Raw genomic sequence first — 24,410 nt, 5'->3', positions numbered from 1 at the left:
GCGGGTGGGCGGGTGGGGGTTGGTAATTCCCTGAACTTTGTTCTATCTAAATTGTTAACTAGATAACATCATTAGACAGCGGCATAGAAAGTGTGCATGCAAATAACAAAAAGAACAAATAATTTTCAAACATTGCCTGCTTTTAGTATTTCTTGAGATGGGTGCATTCTCCAGTACTTACTGATATTTACATTAAAATGCTGGCAAGGACAAAAGTGCAAGTGCAAATACCATAACAATTAAATGAAATGAATTGACTTGATAGACGTTTCAATGCCACTGCACCTTTTGTCACTGTAGACAATTTGGAAATGCAAGGAAGATGCTGATAAAAACATCTCATATGTTCTGCGACAGTTTGCTCTGCAATCAATGGTGTCAATGCAATGAAGGGAAGTACTACATTAATTATTATCTTGTGACTTGACAGGCATTTACTTGCTTGTGAATTTGGACATTTCTGCTGATACAGGACTCTAAAAATATTCTTTTGGGGGCCATTCAAGAACTAAAATGAATTTGGTGTGGTCACAGGCAAAATCATTGAGTAGGTCGGCTGTGCTATGAAAATTGAAACATTTAAATATTTTTAATGTATGTTTCCCATTGCTGAGATTTTTGAGGTTTTTGTGTTTTGTTAAGCTGTTGTATTTGGTATAGTATTCATAAAATCATACTAAATCTCCAATGCATTGTCTGTGTCGATTGAGAAAGATCTCTCTGGCCCAATCCCACTTTTCAGCACTTAGTTCACAGCCCAGCTGGTGACAACACTTCGATTACGCATTTGAGTACTGTTTATTGTGAAGACTTCTGCCTTTACCAGTATTTCAGTCAGTAAGTTCTTAATCACCATGTGAAAAATAAATCTCATATCCTCTCAGCTATGCAGTAAGCCCTTGTTATAACGGACCATAGTGAGGGAGGGGGGTGGGATGGAGAATGGTGTCCGTTATTGCCGATTGTCCACTATAACTGAGTAAAGGATTACCGAGTATCATTATATTAATAGAAACACAGAACTGCAGATTCATTTTTCATTCCATGGCTTAATGAGTGTTCTCTGTGGAGGAAAAGTAAATCTACATAGGGAAAAAAAGAAATCATCATATCAGCTATCACTGAACTTCTAACTTAAAATGTAAGTTTGAAGTTGGCTCATGTGCATTTTATTTGGCATGCATAGAGGAATCTAAGAAGGCATATTGCTCTTTGGATACAAATGAAAGTTTGAGAATATGTTTACTCAGTTGAATATAACATTATCAACATGAAGATCACAATTTTGAGCTTTGGAACTGTCAGTCATTCAAAGAATATTCCACAAAGAGGGATAAGGAAGAAGAAAATCATCAGACTTTATTTCAAAACTAACAACTGTTCAAATGGCTTACAGAACCCTTACATCAAAAGCAACAGCAGCATAAAATGTTAGAGAACAGATAAGTACAAGTCATTATAAAGCGTTGTAGCAGAATAAATCTTTCCAGATAAATTCTTGAAGATTTTCGCTATGGAAACAATTTAAATTAAATAATTTAGACTAAGACTTCTCCCTCCCTTTTACATAGGAAGGTGGTAGTCATGCTTTAGCTATCATTTAATTTCCCTTTCCAGAGATACAGGGATGAGAAAGAGGCATATGTGAGAATTGAAATTCATTGAAGCATATCCCTTTCCTTTTCAAAAAATACTCTAACCTACAAACTTCCTCTCATATGATGATATATCTGGACTTATTTTACCACACCATCCCTTTTCATTGTTGTTTAGAAGATGGTTTTGATGCCTGGGAGCAAAAATCCTTTTGATTTATTTGGTGTTCTTGAGCTTCAGTGATTGTTTATTTGCAGCTTTCTAAGCTGTTTGCTTTGAAGGTTTGAGAGTTTGAAGCCAGGTGATATTTATCTGCTGCAAAAAGCATGCACTATTAAAGAAAAATGCATTTAGATATAGTTTTATCAATCTCAATAACTTTTAACTATTTCCATTCTCTGCAGAGATCAGTTAATTATAGGGTAAACTATATAAAGGACATAAGCTGACAATCAAAATTATATTAGTGTCTCATACTAAAAGGGATATCTATTATAAAACTGCTATCTAGTCTGAAGAGAAAATGTAATTTTATATTTGTTTCATTTGTATAGTATGCTTGTTGGCTTAAATCAAATTATCATGTGCTGATAATTTGTGGAAAGGTAGAAAGGTAGTATGGCCTTGACTAGCTATCTAGACAAATCCTAGATAAATCGACTTTTGTTTACTCATTGTATGTCTAAAATAATTTTCATAAAAGAGCGAGAAACTATGTATTAAGCTGGTGCATGTCTTTCTTTTTTGATCTGTTCATTGGTGGCAACTGTAAATTATTTGGTGATGTTAACTGGTTATCTCCCAATGCTGAAGATGGATGAATGCAGAAATGTTGTATGGGAGAAACTAATAACTGTAATTTTGAAGTGTCCAATCATTTACATGTATATTACCCTTGCCAATTTTGTGCCATTTAATTTTTTTCTCTCTGATTTGGTAAATGTATAGCACAGAACAATTATAGAGGATAGAGAGAAGGCAGACAGATTAATGTTCAAGGAGACTTTCCAAAATATATGTCCTGCGATTTGTTTTTATTATATAAATGAAATCAGTACTGCACTTTTATAAACCTTGCAGATTGCATTCTGCCAGGTTTCAAGTTTCATAAAAACCAACAAAAAACAGAAGCCACATTCCTCCCATAAAAGACATCCAATTGTGAAAATCATTGGATAATTTTGCTAATTGTAGCTGCCTGTCAGCCTGGTTGCATAGCTCAGTATAAAATCCTTAGGTAGGGAATGACTTCATGCTTCCCAGCAGCAGAATAGTCATTCTTATGTAGTTTTAAATGAAATATGATATTCAAGAACATTTTCTCACTGCCAGGTATAGTTTGAGGAGCCAACTTCAGTCTTATCTAGAGAAAGCAGATTAGAGGAAAATATTATTTTTTAGTTCTTTTAATGAAGAACTGGCTGCAAAACTACTTAACGCAGTAATTTTTGTTTCCTGGCATAGAGTTACATAAACGTATGAAACATCACGGAATCTGCTACTTGACCAGACTATGCCAGGTTCCACTCTCAGTCTTCTTTATCTAACCGTAGTTATCGTCTAGTTCTTCCTTCCCCATGTGTTTATCCAGATTCTTGTTATAAACAACCGTGCTATTCACCTCAAAATTTTCTTTACCGAGTAAGTTCCACATTCTAATCTCTGAATAAAGATATTTCTCCTGAGTTTTGTATTGGATTTATGAGTCACTACACAGAATATTTAAACTATCTTTATACCTGGTTTGGTTCCCGTCACGCCTGATGACCTTCTGAAATCATTAGGCAACTGAAACTTCACAAAAACCTCATATCCTAATTAAATTACTAGAGTTTCAAAATTCCATTCTTGTTCCTTTCCAAGAGCAAGGTTTTCCAGGTTTTCCAGTGATCTTTGCTTGAACAACAGTGTAGATCTAAGATAGCTAATTTAAAATAACACAGAAATATTTGTTAAATAAATAACACCAAAACATAACTGTATATTGATAACAACTCATCAGATAGAGATCTAAATAAAGTGATTTTACAGTAAGCTCTGAAATCAGTGTTCAAAGTGCTTCACTCACATAAAATGGTGATTCAGCCAACACATATCAATTCACTTGGCATTGGAAGCATAATTATTCAAATGAATTCAAGAATGTTTCCAGGAAAACCTCGCTGAGTAATGAATCATATTGCTCAGAATCTATAGCAAAGTATGGTCTGATGTAGAGAAACAGTGGAATTAACAGTTGTGAAAAATGGATTAGGCTATTGAGTCCCTTGAGCTTGTTCGGCCATTTGATACAATGGCTGATCTGTGACTTCTCCTTATTTTTGTTTGCCTTGACATATTTTACGAGATCCATCAATCTCAGGTTTCAAAGCAACAACTTATCCTGGATTAATTTTAATTTATAAAAGAGTGTTCCAAATTGTTACCAATTTCTGTTTCAACTTCTGAAAGGCACGATATTAAAATTTCCATTCCATATACTATTTTACATTCCCTCACCTGTGACTACGGTTTATAGAAATAGGTCAGCAATTGAAAAGACACAGTAAATAATCAGTTTTTGTCTGTGGGGTTAGGGTTAGGAAATTCCAGAAAATGCCAGAAATTTCCTCTGACGTATTTTTAGGCAGGAGAGGCCTTTCTTTCCTTTGTTCATTTTGACAGTGCAGAAATGAATGAGTGGACTGAGGGAGAAGCAAATAAGTAAATTGTTAAAAGGAATCCATTTCAGGATCCTAGGCACTGACCTATGATCAGCTCACTAGTGACCCCTATGGGGCAAATAGAAACAGTCTTCACAGGCATTGGGAAAGCCATCTTCTTGGATTGAGTAGTCTGTGGTCAATGGGAAACACCATTGAAAATCCTGGAAGAGACATCTAGATATACATCAAGTGTCAGATGCCACGTGTTAAATCATAAAATACACACAGGACTCTGCAAGAAAACAATAGATTGAATCACTATTTTATGAGAGTGCTGAATGCTGATTTCTTTAGACTTTAGAGATGTAGCGTGGAAACAGGCCATTCGGCCCACAAAGTCCACACTGACCAACAATCTCTGTACACTAGCACTTCCCTACACAGTATGGACAATTTACAGAAGCCAATTAACCTACAAATCCGTACATCTTTGGACTGTGGGAAGAAGCTGGAACACCCAGAGAAAACCCACGCGGTCTCAGGGAGAATGTACAAACTGTGTACTGTCTGTACCTGTAGTCTAGATTGAACCCAGGTCTTAGGCGCTGCAAGGCTGCAACTCTACTGCTGCACCACCGTGCTGCCCTTCAGTGTTTGTTGTACAGATTAAAGACTCACATATTTAGATGATATGTGAGCCTTTATTTAGGCCATTTTCGTTATGATGTTTTGTGAGGATCACACAGTTATGTTTTGGTATGTTAAATAAATCATTCTGTGCTGGTTAACATACACCTTAGACGTTTAGTGTTTTCAAAGCTAGGGTCACTGGAAAACATTGGTCTCGGAAAGGAACCCAAGAAAGGAATTTTGATCCAATGTACTTTTAATTATTTTAGTTTTTCATAGAAATTGGCTAGTGTAGTACACCATTGTGTGGTGTTATATTATTCAAATTTTTGGCACTTTTCTCTAATCAGTTCCCTGGAAATCTTAAACTTCAAATATACCCTTAACCTTTTTAAACCAAAACCTGCAACTTTAATTTGTTTCATCTCTCCAAGACTTCTGAAAAAGATAGAAAATGCTGAATATACGCAGTAAGTCCCTTTCCAGTTTAATGGCATCTTTCCTATAACAGGGTGACCGAAACTGAACACATTACTCCAAATGCTGCCTCACCAACGTCTTGTATAAATATCTAAGCTGGCCATGATGCCTATCTGGATAGTCTGACTATGGATGTGGAGAGGTTGTTTCCGCTAGCGGAAGAGTCTAAGGCCAGAGGGCACAGCCTCAGAATAAAAGGACAATCTTTAGAGAGCAGATGAGGAGGAATGTCTTTAGTCAGATGGTGGTGAATCTGTGCAATTCATTGCCACAGATGGAAGTGGAGGCCAATTCATTTGGTATTTTTAAAGCAGAGATTGACAGGTTTTTGATTAGTAAGGGTGTCAAAGGTTACAGGGACAAGACAAGAGAATAAGGATGAGAGGGAAATATAGACAAGCCATGAATGAATTATTTATTTATGAACTTCTTATTATTATTATTTATGAACTTATTTACGTTAATCCTGTTTCCTACATTATACCCATATTTCTCTATGCCTTTTCTATCTAGATACCTGTCCAAATGCCTTTTAGTGTCTGCTGCCTCATCTGGCAACTTGTTGCAGATAAGTTGTACATTGGATCCACACACCAAACTGATGTATTTGTAACAACTAACAGATAGCTTTGCGTTACTTGCTGCTTTGTGATTTGATTGCTTTAGTTTGGTATTGGTTGTTATTGGCCCTTTGGCTGATTTTGTATGATGCCAAAATTATGGCAATCAGCATGGTTAATTGAACCAATCATTCTTTTTTTCCTTTGAATATTTTTTTGAAACATAATGTCAGTTACGTTGCTAGTTATGCAAAACTTTTAATTATAAAAATGATATGCGCAGATGGCAACAAAATTAAATTCAAATCACTTTAATTACTTTAATGAGGACTATTATAAATGCATAGGTTGCTTTACTGCATCTCAGTAATTTTCTATGTGGACTCACTTTTCCTGGTAGAGAGTTACTGACACTGAAAATCAGTAATTTCAGTAGGGATAAAGATTTAACTTCAGTTCTCTCATTTCAAAACAGCTGCAGTGGTGAGTCATTGAGGTACAACCATATAAAGGGAATCATTTTTGTGTAAAATATGAGCACTGTCACAAAAGTAGTTCTGAACTATTTTGAAAAATTATTTTTTATTTTTCCTTCACATAGAGTAAACTGAAGATTGCGACTTGAAGTAATAGTCTGTCATTTAATTGAGCTATCTCTGTGTCAGATTATTCATCTCAAAAGGGATTTCAAGACAGCGCCAGTTGATGGGGCATGAAAATCTATGATTAACAATCAGAATAGGATAACATTTTCTGGTCCTGCTGGTGAAACAGCAGCCAGAGGGATAACTACCCAGTTGATCCTCTCTGTTCTGCAAATTCATCCCTCGTTTTCCATCAGAGCTGCACTTTTCGTCTAACTACTAGAATGTAAATTTGCTACAGGAAGCCAAAGTCTGACATGTTATCAGCTCTAGAAGGACTTCATATCACAATTAAATGGATACCTCAGTGTTTTCATCCAACCACTTAGCTTAGTGTGCTAGTCTACAATTGAGACAGTGCCATACAAAGCAGAATCATTTAACCCTTCCAGACTATATAGCCATCTGCTTCCTCAGCTGCAATGACCAAGGCTTGTTGGGGGTTGGGAATGAGTCACTGTCTAGAACGAGTTATTATCTAGGGGCGGCAGAGTGGCTGGTAGAGCTGCTGTTTCACAGCGCCAGCGACCTGGGTTTGATCCTGACCTCGGGTGCTATCTCTGTGGAGTTTACATGTATTCCCTGTGACCGTGTAAGATTCCTCCGGGTGATCTGGTTTCCTCCCATATCTCAAAGATGTGTGAGGGTGTAGGTAAATTGGCCTCTGTAAAATTTCCTATTAATGTGCGGACGAGAAAGTGGTATAACATAGAACAGAGTGAATTGGTGATTGATGGTTGCCATGGACTTGGTGTGGTGAAGAGCCTGTTCTTATGCTGTATCTTTAAATTTAAACTAAACTAAAATAAGGCAGGCAAGGGCAGCCAACTAGACAGGCACCAAAGGAATGGATAATTATGATGACTCAATGATTATGTGTCTCTGGTCTTGACTAAATGTATAAAAACTTTTGGCTCATTGAATTACTTGAGTTTGTCTTTTATAACTTATGCAGAAGGGGATAATGAAATGATCAGTAAAAGCTGGCAACATGGGAGCTATAATCGCAAAAGATACTTGGCTTTCTGTTTCATTAGTAGTCATGAATGGTGGGAAATGTAGAGAAGGCAGCATTTGATGTTCATTTCTTGTTATCTTGAGAATCTTGTGAAGCCATTTTTCTAATCCACCCCAGTTGCTGCAGTAAAATAATTATGATGTAAGAGTATTCTGCAGGGATCTGTACTGGGTCAACTATTGTTCATCATCAATAATAACGATTTGGATGAGAATATGTGCAGGAAAGAACGTCACCCATTCCTTTTCTCCAGAGATGCTGCCTGTCCCGCTGAGTTACTCCAGCATTTTGTGTCTACCTTGGATGAGAATATAGTTGGCATGGCTTGTTAGTTTAAGAGTGAAACTAAAATTGATGGTTTAGTGGAAAGGGAAGAAAGTTATTTAAGATTACAACAGAATCTAGAAAAAATGAAAATAAGCCAAGGAGTGGCAGATGTAATTTAACTTGGACAAGTGCAAAGTGTTCATTTTGGCAAGCTAAATTGGGGCAGGTGTTATACAGTAAATGGCAGGACCCTAGAGAGCGTTATGGAACAGAGCCTTTGGGATACAAGTACATAGCTTCCTGAACATAGTGGACACTGCTAAAAAAGACATTTGGCGTTCTTGGCTTCTTTGGTCAGAGCACCGTATAAGAATCATAAGATAGACAATAGACAATAGGTGCAGGAGTAGGCCATTCAGCTCTTCGAGCCAGCACCGCCATTCACCATGATCATGGCTGATCATGCACAATGGGCTTGTATTCACTGGAGTTTAGAAGGATGAGAGGGGATCTTATAGAAACATATAAAATTATAAAAGGACTGGACAAGCTAGATGCAGGAAAAATGTTCCCAATGTTGGGCAAGTCCAGAACCAGGGGGCATAGTCTTAGAATAAAGGGGAGGCCGTTTAAAACTGAGGTGAGAAAAAAACCTTTTCACCCAGAGAGTTGTGAATCTGTGGAAATCTCTGCCACAGGGGGCAGTGGAGGCTAAATCACTGGATGGATTTGAGAGTTAGATAGAGCTCTAGGGGCTAGTGGAATCAAGGGATATGGGGAGAAGGCAGGCACGGGTTATTGATTGGGACGATCAGCCATGATCACAATGAATGGTGGTGCTGGCTCGAAGGGCCGAGTAGCCTCCTCCTGCATCTATTTTCTATGTTTCTATGTTTCTAATCAGTACCCCGTTCCTGCCTTCTCCCCATATCCCTTGATTCCGCTATCATTAAGAGCTCTATCTAACTCTCTTGAAAGTATCCAGAAAATTGGCCTCCACTGCCTTCTAAGGGAGAGAATTCCACAGCTTCGCAACTCTCTGAGTGAAAAAGTTTTTTCCCGTCTCCATTCTAAATGGCCTACCCCTTATTCCTAAACTGTGGCCCCTGGTTCGGGACTCCCCCAACATCGGGAACATGTTTCCTGCCTCTAGCATGTCCAATCCCTTAATAACCTTCTATGTTTCAATAAGATCCCCTCTTATCCTTCTAAATTCCAGAGTATACAAGCCCAGTCGCTCCAGTCTTTCAATGAACGAGTCCCGCCATTCCAGGAATAAACCTCGTGAACCTACGCTGCACTCCCTCAATAGCAAGAATGTCATTCCTCAAGTTTGGAGACCAAAACTGCACACAATACTCCAGGTGTGGTCTCACTAGGGCCCTGTACAACTGCAGAAGGACCTCTTTGCTCCTATACTCAACTCCTCTTGTTATGAAGGCCAACATTCCATTGGCTTTCTTCACTGCCTGTTGTACCTGCATGCTTCCTTTCAGTGACTGATGAACTAGGATACCCAGATCTCATTGTATTTCCCCTTTTCCTAACTTGACACCATTCAGATAATAATCTGCCTTCCTGTTCTTACCACCAAAGTGGATAACCTCACATAGATAATGTAAATGTTGCAAAAAAAGATCCACAAAGGTATTTCTGGGACAGAAGGGCTTGAGTTAGGGCTAAAATCAGAGGGCATAGGTTTTAGGTGACAAAATAACATTCAAAGGAGACCTGAGGGGCAGAATTCTCACATGCGGTGTGTGTGTGTGTGTGCGTGTGCGCGCGCGCGCGCGTTTTAAATTCAGGCAAATGGGACTAACTCAAGAAGGCAACTAGGTTAGTGTGAACTAGTGGGGCAGGAGGGCCTGTTTCCTTGTTGTCGAACTCTATGACTCTATGATTCTGTAGTAAATGAGTGACCTCCCCCCTCTCCCCACGCACCCCCAGCAATGAGAGGTATATTTCCAGTATGTCTGAAAATTGAAGTCCACATTGTCAGAGATTCTCCTAATGATGAGAAAAAGGCTTTCCAGGTGTAAACTGACGAATACTGCAGAATTATGTCAATGTTGAACTGAATTGAAAACTGAGAGTAACTCATAAGTTCATAACAGATTCTTAATGAGATTAATTAGAAAACTGAAATTATCAGCAAAAATGATTGTCAGAAGTAGATAAGAAAACATGTCACATTATTCTTAAGCATTACTATCATTCCTTGCCTGAAGGTAGCAACTGATGTTAAGGATTTTGTACTGGTTACATTATTTGATTTATAGTAGTCCATGAAAGTTCGAGCAAGGTTGTTTCCAAGTTTCATATCTGTAAAATTGTAGTTAAAGATTTAAGTTTCTATATAGAGAAAAAAAATGCAAAGACATGGAAACTATTTCTCTAAACCTCAAATGCTTTTCCTAGTGTATACAAAATATTCATCATAAAATGGGTTTTGGTAGAATTTCAATGAAATTTTAGTGCAAGCAACTACAAAATAATTGCCATCATTTACTAGTTCTAAATTGGTCAAAATATAAATACATTTTGAATCTGATAAAAGTCTCATAGAAAAAAATCCAAGTCGCAGTAATGTTCCTTTTAAACATTATTATCATGAAGGATTCCATAGCATTTGTCTAAATCCTTCACTTACAACGTAAAAGGAGTGCTGAATAATATTTGTTCCATTGTATATGACTCTTTTGTCATTGCTCCTATGATTACAAAGATGTGCTGGAGGAACAAAGATTGTGTAAGTGTCTAAAATATTTTTGGTTGTCGGTTATACTTTTGACACCACTGAATAATAATATAACATTGATGGATATGTGATACAACAGCTGATGCCATCTCCCTGGCCCTACACTCATCCTTGGAATACCTGGATAAGAGAGACACCCATGTCAGAGTTCTATTGATAGACTACAGCTCTGCATTTAATATCATTGCACCATCCAAGCTCATCTACAAACTCGTGGAACTTAGAATCAACATTCATCTCTGCAACTGGATCCTTGATTTCCCTACCAACAGACCACGATCAGTGTGGATAGGGGACAACACATCCTCTACATTAATCCTCAACACTGGTGCTCCACAAGGATGTTATCAGCCCCCTTCTTTACTCCTTCTACACCCATGACTGTGTAGCCAAGTACAAATCCAACTCAAAATTTACAAATCCATAGTGGGCCAGATATAAAATAATGACGAGACAGAGTGCAGGAAGGAGATTGAGAACCTCGTAACCTGGTGTCAAGAAAATAATCGTTCTTTCAATGTCAGCAAGACAAAGGAGATAGTGATTGACTTCAGGAAGCAAAGCAGTACACATACCCCAGTATACATAGATATCACCGAAATATAGATGATTGAAAGCTTCAAATTCCTAGGTGTAAATATCACCAGCAACTTGTCCTGGATTAGCCATGTCGAAACAATGGCCAAGAAAGCATAACAATGCCTCTACTTCCTTAGAGGACTTAAGAAGTTTGGTGTGTTCCCAACAACTCACCAACTTCTACAGATGCACCATAGAAAATATTTTATTGGGATGCATCACAGCATAGTTTGGGAACATATAATCATAAATAGTCTTTCCACAGAATGGATAGCAAGCAACAAAAAGCTTTTCACTACCTTGGTGCACATGACAATAAACTAAATTAAACTAAATATGCCAGCTTGCAAGGGAAATCTACATTGGGGTAAAGATAACATTCCATTTCATTAATGGGATAAACTTACAGATACCTAAATGGCTTCTACGTACTAGTTTTCGGAAGGATTGGTAGATTTCAGCCGCATTTGAAGTATTGCGCGGAGTTCTGGTTGCCCCAATACAGGAAAGATGCATAGGCTTTGGACAGGGTGCAAAGGAGATTTACCAGAATGCTGCCTAGATTAGAGTTTTTCAGCTGGAGGGAGAAGTTGAATAGACTTGGATTGTTTTATATGGAATGTTGGAGGTTGAGGGGAGACTTGATAGATATAAAATTATGGGAAGCATTGATCAACAGTCAGAATCTTTTTCCCAGAGTGGAAATGTCCAACATTACAGGGCATAAGGTGAAAGGAGGAAAGTTTAATGGAGATGCGTATGGCAAGTTTTTTACACAGCGTAGTTGGGGCCTGGAATGCATTGCCAGAGATGGTGGTAGAGGAGGATACAATTGTGACGTTTGAGGCTTTAGATAGGTACAGGCAGAGAATAGAGGGATATGGATCATGTACAGGGAGATGAGATCAGTTTAATTTAGCATCATGTCCGGCATGATTGTGGGCCTAAGAGCCCATTCCTGGGCTGTACTGCTCTATAAATAGACACAAAGTGCTGGAGTAACTCAGTGGGTCAGGTAGCATCTCTGGAGGAAAAAAATGACCCAAAGAGTCTGAAGAAGGGTTCGTCCCGAAACATCACCCACCCCTTCTCCAGAGATACTGCCTGACCCATTGAGTTACTCCAGAGCTTTGTGTCTCTCTTTGGTATATACCAGCATCAGCAGTTCCTTTCTACACTACTATTCTATGTTTTATTTTGAAGGCATTAATTAAATAAAGACTGTTGAAAATTTGAAAATATATGCCAAAGAGACCTTACCATTAAAATCTGCCAAAGCCTGTCATCTGGGCGATAAAATCCAATTTTTTATATTTTGGCAACAGATGGACAGTAAATTCATGCAACTGTGACACGCAATTTTTAAAAATCTAATGAATTGATTGCCCTGTTGAGGATAAAATGGGAGGGTCGCTTCATACAGGTTGATATTTTGTGAGGAACCTTAAAAACAAATTTACATTCACCATGCATATGATCACAGAGAAACGGAAGTTTAATCATCTACTACAGCTTAGCCATTTTATTTATGTGGAAGGATAAACAATTTTCCATTCTAGTTTTGCTGGGCAGCCCAAACACAGCTGTCAGTTTAGTAGACATCAGATGATGTTCTATTTAAATTACTTATCAAATCAATTAACCTAATGAAGATCAGCCACATTTTAACTAAGGGCAGTCAAACATAATTTGCATGAATTGCATCTTCAATATTTATGCTTTAAATTACCACAATGCATTATTTGCTTTGGACATGATGACTGTGCTGACAATAATGTTCGAAAGTTTGGCCAAGTTAAGTAACAATGAGTGCAGTGATTTAAAGCAATTGATCAGACCTGATGTCAGCTTCAGAATTACTCACTTATGCATGTAGATTCCATGTAATAGATGACTTTCTTTAAAGGCTATTCAATACATTTTAACTGATCAAACTTAAAAATCAGTCTCTGAAAAATATAGTATGTCCCTGTTCTGCATTTATATTTGAGGTGCTAAAATTAAAAAAATTTAATCTGCAATTTTTGTACTGCATGTAGCAAATCTCTAACCCTACAGAAATCTGGTGATGCTCTGGTATACAAAGTAAATTATAATCAACTTCCAATTTTTCTTATTTATGTGTTTTGCACCAGTGTATGGTTAATCTGATATATGAATGCACCTGTATTTGTGGTTAAATCATAAATATGTGTTCTGATATTACTTAACTTTATAATATGTTATTATACTTCTGTGTGTTTCATATCACTGAATGCAGATAATCACATAAATATGTACTCTTTCCGAAATAAGTTCTACTCATCTTCACAGTACAATATTAAAACTATTTCATACCGATGTGAAACTGTTGGAATCTGGTATGAAGTATATCTATACTAGTCTACTTAGCTTAGTCTAATCTTCCATTCATCTGCAATTTATTTCAAATTAAAGGCTGTTTTCATATGAAATATAGTTCCATGGCATAGATTTTTATTTCTGTCTATTCATTATTTATCTGTAAGTTATCCCTGTCTATTAAGATCTCACCCCCATCATTTAGGAAACCAAATATGCACTTCAATAGCAATACATTCAAATTAATTATTAATCAGTTAAAGGCTTTAATAAAAAACTGTAAATCATTGGTGTATTTATTAGCAGTTGCAGTTTGAGCAATTTGGTAAAGTTTTTGCTGTCAGACAGATCAGTAGGCAAGAAAATTCAATATTTCTAACAAAAGCATGTCTTCTCCACCTACATTTCATGTCAGAAAAATGATTATGACCCTGACCCTGTGAAAGACACCGCAGGCACCAGAATATCACTTTTCAGCTCTATTGGCCTGCACTGTGCTGGATCGACATGAAGGGTAACATCATCATCCTGAAACCTCTTAATGACACCAGTAACCTTGGCCTGTAAATGTTCTACTTCAATCATGGTCATTCTTCAATCAATCCCTTGCCTGAGACTTAGCCTGTGCCCTTGGATAACAGTATTTACAGCCAATCTGTCTGACACAAATACCATTCTCACTCGAGAGGTAAATTAATTTTCCTCTGCATCACGATGCAATTTAGCTCCCTACATTTTTCTGTTTAGTGCATGGAAGCTAGTGCATCTATATACATTATCGGTAATTACTGTGCACTGGATTCTTTCCAGTTGAAGATTGATGTAAGTACAGACATTCAATTGTTTTCACATTTTAAACAAGAACTACAGAGCAAAACATTGGAAGGAAACCTGATGGCATTAGAAGCAAGAATTTTAACAACCTCCACTCAGCAGAAAGTGATTTAAAATCTAAGCAAAGCACTTATTGACTCATTGCTTATTGACTATTCTGACAGCAATTTTAGCAGAGCAGCTTTCTTGGGCAGCCAATGTACATACCAAGTTCCAACTCGGCCAATCAAGGGGGATAATCTTAAATTACAGAACAACAATGATCAGTTGGCAAGTTATGAGGAGCAATTGGAAATGGAATTTCATCTTGATAAGTGCACGATGATATATTTTGGGAGGTTTAATAAGGGTATGACAGAGGGATCTTGTTGTACAAATCAGTTATCTAAAAGTTGCAGCAGAGATAGATAAGCTGATGAAGAAGGCATGGGATGCTGGCTTTCATTAGCTGGAACATAGAATATAAGAATATGGAGGTCATGGTACAACTATATAAAGGTTTGGCTCGGCCACAGCTGGAGTATTGAACGCAGTTCAGGTCACCACACTTTTAGAAGAATCCAATTGCACAGAAGATGATACAGACGAGATTTACCGGAATGTTTCCTGGAATGGAATGGTTTAGTTATGAATCAATGGCTGGGTTTATTTTCCCTGGAAAATAAGTAAACAAAATTCTGAGAGGATACAGATAGGGTGTATAGTAACGAGCTTTTCCTATTTATAGAAAATATACAAAATCAGGTTTAAGTTGAAGCGTGTGAGGTTGGAGAAGATCTGAGGGAACCTTTTATTTCACCCAGAGGATGTTACAACCTGAAACATATTCCCAGAGAAAATGGTGGAGGAATGTACTCTCACAACATTTAAAAATGTATGGATGAGCACTTGTATTGCAAGTCATGGAAGGCTGATAAATGGATTGATATAAATGGGTATTTTATAGTCACCTTGTACATGACGGGCTGAAGGATCTGCTTCCACTCAGCTTAGGATTCTAAGTCATACAACTCTCCATGGACAGAGCTAAGCAGAGTTTCAGCCATATACCTTGCTTTGCTGAGGTTCTAGGTGCCAAGGACTGCATTTGTAATGGCCTATATAATTTCCAGCACAAACCTGGAATCAATAAATAAGAAATAACACTCCGTTAATATGTTGATAATTTGCTACCATAGCAATTCACCTTCCGTTTTTGTGCTCTTCATTCATAATGCACCTGTTATTGTAAGGACGGCACAAAGACTGCAGTGGGATTTAGATCAATGTGTAAACATTTGGCAATATTAAAAATATTGTTTACATGGAGAGGGATTGTAGAACGCTGTGCGTTCAGATGGATCTGGATATCCTTATACTTGAAACAGAGAAAGTGAGCATGCAGGAGGAACAAAAGACGAAGGGTGGCACAGTGGCGCAGTGGTAGAATTGCTTCCTTACAATGCCAGAGACCCGGGTTTGATCCTGACCATGGGTGCTGTCTATATGGAGTTTGTAGCCCTGTGACTGTGTGGGTTTTTTCCAGGTGCTCTGATTTCCTCCCACCCTCTAAAAACATACAGGTTTGTGGGTTATTGGCTTTGGGAAGTTGTAAAAATGACCCGAGTGTGTGGAGGTTAGTGAACGGGGTAATCGCTGATCAGTGTAGACTCGGTGGGCCAAAGGGCCTGTTTCTGTGTAGGAAGGAACTGCAGATGCTGGTTTAAACCGGTTGGACACAAAAAGCTGGAGTAACTCAGCTGGGCAGGCAGCATCTCTGGAGAGAAGGAATGAGTGACGTTTTGGGTCGAGACGCTTCAGACTGTTTCTGTGCTGTATCTCTAAAAAAATATTTGTATATATTGCAAGGGGCCGGAGCATTAAACAAATAAAATCCTTCTACAACTGACAAGGTTTTAGCAAGGCCACACCTAAAGTATTGAATACAGTTTGGTCTCCCTATTTAAGGATAGATGTATTGTATTGGAGACAGTTCAGAGATGTTCAAGATTGATTTTTGGGTTGAAACTGTTGGCCTTTGTTTTCTTATTGGTATTGGTGTTCCAAGATACAGTGAAAAACATTGTTTGCATCCTATCCCATCAAATTATACTATTTATGTGTATGTATGTGATACGCAAGTACAACAGGTAGTGCAAAGAGAAAAATACCAGTGTAATATCTAGTGTTACAGTGTTATAGCATTACAGCTGCAGAGAAATTGCAGATTTTTTTTAAAGTACAGTAGGTTGAGTGATCAGGACTACATTTTTAGCTTATGAGAGGACTGTTCAGCAGTCTGATTACATCGGAGAAGTTATTGCTGAATCTTTGGTATGCACTTTTAAGCTTGAGTACCTTCTACCCAATGGGAAAGGGATAAAGAGGGAATGACTGTAGTGTGGATGGTCCTTGATTATGTTGGGTGATTTCCTGAGTTGTCTTTTGAGGAAAGATTAATCAGGTTCGTCCAAAACCATTGGAATTTCAAAGAATGAGAGGTGAACATCGAAACCTGAAAGATTCATAGCCATTTCAACAAGGTAATTAATGGGACTAAGTTTCCCATTAAATAGAATCCGGGGGGTGTTGCACTAATGATCAGGGAAGATATCCTAGAGGGATTGGCTGGTGAGGCCTTTTGGGTAAAAGTTAGGTATAAGAAAAGGATAAAACACAAAGTGCTAGAAAAACTCAGTGGGTCAGGCAGCATTTGTGAAATAAATGAATAAATTATGTTTCGTGTCAGGGCCCTTCTTTAGTCTGAAGAAGACTTCTGACCCAAAAAATGGCCTATTCATTTCTTCCGCAAATGCTGCCTGACCTGTTGAGTTACTCCAGCATTTTGTGTTTTACCCACAATTTCAGCATCTGCAGTTCCTCGCGTCTCCATAAGGAAAAGGTTATCACTCGATGTTACATTATGGGGCTCACAATAGTTAGCAGGAAGTAGAAGAACTGAAATGTAGACAGATGGCAGAAGGGTATAAAAGCAGAGGGTTATAGTGGTAGGGGATTTAAATTTTCAGAATGTTGACTGTGACTGGCTTTTTGTGCAAGGAGTTAAGTTGATAAAGTGCATTCAATAGGGTTTTTTGAAGCAGTATATAGAGAACCCTACTAAGGATGGGGTTGTACTTGACCTTATCTTAGAGAATGAGGACATGCAATTGATTGCAGTTTCTGTGGAGGAAATCTTTGGGAATATTACTGTTGTTTGGTAATCTTCAAGGTCGTCATAGAAAAAGATAAAGTTGGGCCTATGTCAAAGTAATAACCAGCATTTTATGTAGCAAGTGGTAAAAGTGCTTGTTGGCTGCTATTTTCAAATTATGCCTTCCACAACACAAATGACATTAACTCGATACTTTTTATATCCAGCTGCTTGGTAATTTAAGGAAGATAAAGCATTGTATATTTCTTCTGGGAGCTGCATTCAAACATTTACAATTCACTACTACATTGATTAGTCACAGTATGTCACTAAATATAGCAAACATTTATAAGGCTGAATTATATACTTTGTCGAGTTCCAGAACATTATCTACTTAAGATACTTAAAGCAAAAGCAATGAAAAATATCCATAGCTTTTAATATTTCCATCAATACTTACATCATTAAATATCAAATAATAAAAAGTGTTTAATCAACAATTGTATTTGCAAGGACACGTGCCAGTTGAAGACAATATTCCCTCCATACTTGGTTTATTTAGATTTAATATCATGATCGGTATTTCTTGATAATAATCTAGATAACCAACAATTAACTGTTTACACAAGGCAAAGATTTTTCATGGGGTAGATATTGAAGTAAGTGTGAGGTTTCTATTCAAAGAGCTTGATACCTGTTTGAGGTTACAGCTCTATAATCTAAGCCAGTATTGGCACAGAACATGTTTACGATGTTTTGGGGAATTGACTCCATAAATAGGATTTTTCACTTTACATGTGAAAATGGGTTAATCAAGATCCCTATTTCCACCCTGTGTGGTCAGCCAGGGAAGTGGGACATCATGACCTCAGCACACGGAAGCAGAGGGGCAGCTGTAGGAGGTGACAAATGGTACATTTGCGGTGGTTGTGGAACGTGGTGTTTTTGGAGGCAGTTGCTGGATGCCTGCAGCAGCCAGATGAGCAAACAGAAGGAGCTAATGGCGCAGTGACCTCTACGTCATTGATCCAGTGCTGTAAGGACACGAGGCCTTAAATTGAGAAAAAAAGAAATTGCAATTTCTCCTCAGGCCAAGATCAGATTTTTTCGAGACTTGAGACTTGAAAGTTGCAAGATCGTCCAGAAAGTGATGATTCTCTGCATGTTGTCCCAGCAAAGGATCTACTTACAATCATTTCACTCTTTTACTTGTGTATGATTTGACTGGGTAGTATGCAGAACAAGATTTTCACTGTAGAAACAAGGAACTACAGATGCTGGTTTACAAAAAATGACACAAAGTGCTGGCATAACTCAGTGGGTCAGACAGCATCTCTGGAATACAAAGTGTTGGAGGAACTCAGTGGTTTTTATTATATCTTGGTATACGTGACAATAATAATCTAAATGAAACTAAAAATAAACTACTGGATAATGCAATGTTCTGTGACCTCTGCATCACAAAGAAGCAATACAATAACTTATGATTATCTGAAACTCCTGTGCATAATAGTGATGTTTATAATACTATTTAAGTTGAAGTACACAGATTTCAGGTCTATTGACTATCTTGATGCAAAGGTCCATTGTGGGGCAGAAACAAACTCTTTTTTTTGCTTTGTTTTTTGTTTTAGCGACAACTCTCAGACACCTCCTCCTACTTATCCTTAGACCATGATCCCACAGATGAGTACCAAGCCTTAATCTCAAACACCATTACTGATTTCATCACTTCTGGCTGTCTGCCTTCCACAGCCCTCTGTTTCTTCCTCGACCACAGAACCATCCAATTTCCCTCTACTAACACTCGAGCAGAGCTGGTCCTCACCCTCAACAACTTCTCCTTTGACTCCTCCTACTTCCTCCAAGTCCAAGGCATGGCTATGGGCACCTGCATGGCCCCCAGCTATGCCTGCTTCTTTGTAGGGTATGTTGAACAATCCCTGTTCCAGGCATACACTGGCCCTATCCCCGAACTCAACATTACATTGATGACTACATCGGTGCTACCTCCTGCACCCATGCAGAACTCATGGACTACATCAACTTCGACACCAATTTTCGTCCTGCACTCAAATTTACTTGGACCATCTCCGACACCTCCCTCCCCTTTCTTGATCTCAGTCTCATTCACAGGAAATAGACTATTGACTGACGTCTACTACAAACCCACTGACTCCCACAACTATCTTGACTACACTTCTTCCCACCCTGCTTCCTTCAAAGACTCTATCCCCTCCTCCCAATTCCTCCATCTACGCCGCATCTGCACCCAAGATGAGGTGTTCCATACTAGAATATCTGAGATGTCCTCATTCTTTAGAGAAAAGGGGTTCCCCTCTCCCATCATTGATGAGGCCCTCACTCGTGTCTCCTCGGTACCCTGCAGCTCCACCCTTGCTTCCTCTCCCCCTAGTTGCAACAGACAGTCCCCCTAGTCCTTACCTTCCACCCCATCAGCTGTCACATACAACACATAATCTTCCAAAATTTCTGCCACCTCCAATGGGATCCCACCACTAGCCACATTTTCCCATCTCCACCTCTTTCCGCGTTCTGCAGACTGTTCCCTCCGCAAATCCCTGGTTAACTCATCCCTTCCCACCCAAACCACCCCATCCCCAGGTACCTTCCCCTGCAACCGCAGGAGAGGCAACACCTGTCGCTATACCTCCTCCCTCGATTCTGTCCAGGGACCCCGACAGTCCTTTCAGGTTAGGCAGAGGTTCATTTGCACCTCCTCCAACCTCATCTACTGTATCCGTTGTTCAAGATGTGGACTCTGATACATCAGCGAGACCAAACGCAGATTGGGCAATCGTTCCACGGAACACCGTTGCTCAGCCCTCCCGAACCAACCTGATCTCCCGGTTGCTGGACACTTTAATTCCCCTTCCCATTCCTACACAGACCTTTCTGTCCTCGGTCTCCTCCATGGTCAGAGTGAGGCTAAACACAAATTGGAGGAACAGCATCTCAGATTTCGCTTGGGCAGCTTGCAGCCCAGTGGTAAGAATATTGATTTCTCTCACTTCAGGTAGCCCTGACATTCCCTCTCTCTCTATCCCTCCCCCACCCAAGTCGCACTAGCTTCTCATTTTCACCCTACAAACAGTTACAATGGCCTGTTTCCTTTATCATCGTTACGTTTTTGCACATCTTTCATTCATTCTTTATCTCTCCACATCACCGTCTATATCTCTCTTTTCCTTTATCCCTAACCAGTCTGAAGAAGAGTCTCGACCCAAAACATCACCCATTCCTTCGCTCCAGAGATGTTGACCGTCCCGCTGAGTTACTCCAGCTTTTTGTGTTTATACTCTTTTTTTTCATTGGGAAATTTTGCATTCAAGCAATTCAGTTGCCTTTTTGGGATAAAACTGCTTAAAACAGAATTTCAAGCAAGATTTCAAATTACTAAGAAGTAAATGTCAATAGATGGAAGAACAGGCAAGATGCATGAATTCAAAACCAGATATTGTTTCATTTATCACTGCATGGACCACCTTGCTTTGGTTGGGAAATATTCATGGTCAAACAGCATGGAAACTGGGTCTTTGGCCCATCAACACCATGCCTAACATCGATAACCCATTTACATTAATGCTTCACTGATCCCATTTTAATTTTCCCACATTTGCAACAAAATATCTGCATAAAGGGCTATTTATAGTGTCTAATTAACATAATATCCCACATGTCATTGGGATGTGGGAGGAAACTGGAGCACCTGGAGGAAACACACACTACTGGAAGGAGAAAAGTTCACATGGGCAAACTGGAAATTAGAATAGTACCCAGGTCACTCCTCCTGCAACTAAAATACACCAGGCAGGATTACAGATTATTAATAAATGACTGGATTCTATATAGATTGACCTTGGTATAAACAATGGGGAGGTATGAACCGCAACCATAACACCTATTCTTTATCAGACTTCCAAGTATTTTAAGTAACTTGCCCTAAATTATTTAATAAATTAGGATTACTATGTCTCAAAGTACTTTGCAATCATTTTTTGTGAAGTGCCATATTTGCAATCATTTCCACTATCAAGTTCCCTCTGCTACAAAATAAATGAATATTGAATTAATTTTAGTGCTGTGGATTAAGGTAGAAACATCAGTGAAGACCTAATGAAAAATTGCAGGGAATTTTTGAAAAATACCCATTTCTGTACAATCCTGAGAATCTGACTCGGGTAGATATGTTTTAAATAATTTACTAATTGGCCCTCTTTATCTTGCCAAAGTGCTGACTCCTTCCCCAACCCACTCCGCCTCAGCTCAGATTCCATATTTAATGCTGTCCAGCTCACTAATCTGCTGTTCTAATCATCTTGAATACCAACTGCCCACATCCTCCCAAAGCAGACACAATCTCCCAACTCTTGATGGCTCTCGATTGCTGATCATGCTCCCAACTGCCAACAGTCACCACAAATACTGCCTACCTATCTCCTGACTACCCGACATTCCCTCAACTAGCAATGAGATCCTATAATATTTTGAAGGTAGACACAAAGTGCTGGAGTAACTCAGCAGGACAGGCAGTAACTCTGGAGAGAAGGAATGGGCGCTGTTTTGGGTCGAGACCCTTCTTCAGACTATCCTATGATATTTTTCTCCATATGACGTATCTACAAGTTAACTGTGAATTTAAACTGCTATAACTTAGCATTTTCAATTGATATTCAAGATAATGCTTCTGTCACTGTTCAATCTTTTAACCAATGCTTCAACATCTTTGATATTCTTACCCTTCTTTGGCTGTGAAGCGTTAAAGAACTTTCATGATAGTCAAGATCTTGAACCAATAAACTCAATTGGCAAAAGAGTTGAAGTGCATGCCAGTAAACTGGCCAGTGAACCACCGAGGGGCAAATAAATACTTTAATTGCTTGCTTCCTCTCATGTTTTTACTTGTTCACAGGACAGGGACTTTGCTTACAAGGTCTGCTTTTATAGTCTCATCCCAATTACCCCACGGCCATTTTAGAGGGGCATTTAAAAACCAATCACATTAGTGGCAATGAAGTCACATTAGGGCAGACCATGTGGTCCTATATAACATTATTTGGCCCCATATAAAAAAAAATTCTATTGGACATTTTATAATAGGACCTATGATGTTTATGGAGAAAAAAGACTGCAGGTATTTTCTGTAGAAAGGCAGAAATGTATATTTAACAGGTCTTCTGTGCACTTGTTTTCTTAAGTTTCTTTATATATAACAGAACATCAAATGTATGTTCATTAACACAATCATAACTCCTTAAATTATATTAATTCTTAATTCTCCACATCTGTGTAAAGTAAGGTGCCTTGTGAAATATATTACTGGACCTGGTTGTAGTTCAACCATAAGAAGCAGGAAAAAAATATTTTATTTAGTTTCTTGGGTCTCCCAATATTGTATATATAACTGAGCTTAAAAAAAGTAACAATTATATAGAGCTTTGTAAATGAGCTTTGCATTTTTTAAAGCCATGGAACAGTTACACTATTTACTTTTATCTGATTTAAGAATTGTTCTAAAAATGTTCACTCCAGCATTAATTGTCAAGTAAGAAGAACCAGCTATGAATGAAGAGAAGAACTACTGCATTGCGGATCTTTATAAAGAATGAATCCATACACATGTGAAATGACATTATATCATTTGAATTTAAGGGGATTATCAGCAGAATTGCTGACCCATGTTAATTCGCCGTGAATCTTTACTTATCTTTGAGTGTTTTCTTGAATGATTGTTAAACTAGCCTGCTGGTTCAAAAACATCAAGGGATCGTTTTACAAATCCTCTAAATGCTGCAGTGAATTAAGATTCTGTAACTGCAGAACAGCAGTTATCAAAATTCCATTCACATTATTCCACTGAACAGGTTGTGAGCTATTTGTCATGATTGGCTGACACTCAAAGCCCATTAGGTCGTATGACATTATTATTAAAAGGAAACTAGTAAAGCCTAATGAAGCTCAATTTGTTAGCCAGCTTAAAAAAAAGTCATAAAGCAACAAATTCCTTTATTTTCACTAAGACATATAGAGGTCAATAATGATTTATAAAAGTGAAACTGCTGACATTTCTTGTTAAACAAACAAATTTCACTTTGCTAGTATTAATTAATTAATATTTTAAATGTAAAGCAACATTTAATAGATTGAAAGCTGAAGGTTAACAGACTCTGTTGGAGCTCCACTAGAGTATAACAGTGTTCTTATACCATTACTGATGAACTATGCTGCATTTAAAAATAAAAGAATGCTTTCAGCATTTTCAATTTTCAAATCTTGTAATGAAAGTTAACACAGCTAGAACAGAGAGCAAGAAAGGAATTTTAATTCCCATGTCCAGGTAACAGCTGACATATTGGCAAATTAGCAGGCCCCTCAGGTTAAATACAAACCTCATGGACACATAGCTTGCCAATTTCTCTCAATCAATTGATGAAGTTGGCGTAAAGATATTGTTATTAAAATTGGCTGAAACGCTATATCAGAGCAGGATTGGAGTACCAGGAAGTCACAGGTCTTATATAGCAGCAAGAGATTGGAGAGGGAAGGTTAGGAATCTGATGAGGAAAGCTGTTAAAATGATAACCAACTCTAAATGTTGCAACTAAGATTTGAGCTGCTTACAATGAAAAAGAACCCTGCTATCTTCACGCAGATTTCATTGGCATCTTCAAACTTTATAACTGTAATCGAAAATTAAGGTATGATAAATTTCTCAGAGTATTTTACTGCCACACTTGATTTCTGCATGAAGGGTTGTTAAAACTTCAAAATGTACTATCAAACTTCTCCAGTCAGAATTTACTGAATCTCATTTCAAACAAAGCCACCTAGTAAAAAGCAACTCCTTTCATCCTAAATTTCAAAACTTGTCATATCATGATCAATTAACATGAATTTTTATTATT

At 38.2% G+C, this 24,410-nt stretch overlaps 1 protein-coding gene across 1 annotated transcript in view; it reads right to left on the bottom strand.

Moving 5' to 3' along the window:
* Window positions 1–1,406: 1,406 nt before the first annotated feature.
* agbl4 (AGBL carboxypeptidase 4) overlaps window positions 1,407–24,410 on the bottom strand; it is a 318,402-nt gene continuing 295,398 nt past the window's right edge. Inside the window, exons 12-13 of the mRNA XM_078408101.1 lie at window positions 10,063–10,162; window positions 1,407–2,959 (exon numbers count right to left, since the gene is read on the bottom strand). Of these exons, the coding sequence (XP_078264227.1) occupies window positions 2,956–2,959; window positions 10,063–10,162 (104 nt within the window). The 3' untranslated portion in view covers window positions 1,407–2,955. The remainder of the gene's footprint in view (window positions 2,960–10,062; window positions 10,163–24,410) is intronic.

Source organism: Rhinoraja longicauda, chromosome 11, assembly GCF_053455715.1.
Source record: "Rhinoraja longicauda isolate Sanriku21f chromosome 11, sRhiLon1.1, whole genome shotgun sequence".
NCBI lineage: Eukaryota > Metazoa > Chordata > Chondrichthyes > Rajiformes > Arhynchobatidae > Rhinoraja > Rhinoraja longicauda.
Note: the sequence above shows the minus strand (reverse complement) of the source record. Positions and strands in the feature narration are given on the sequence as shown.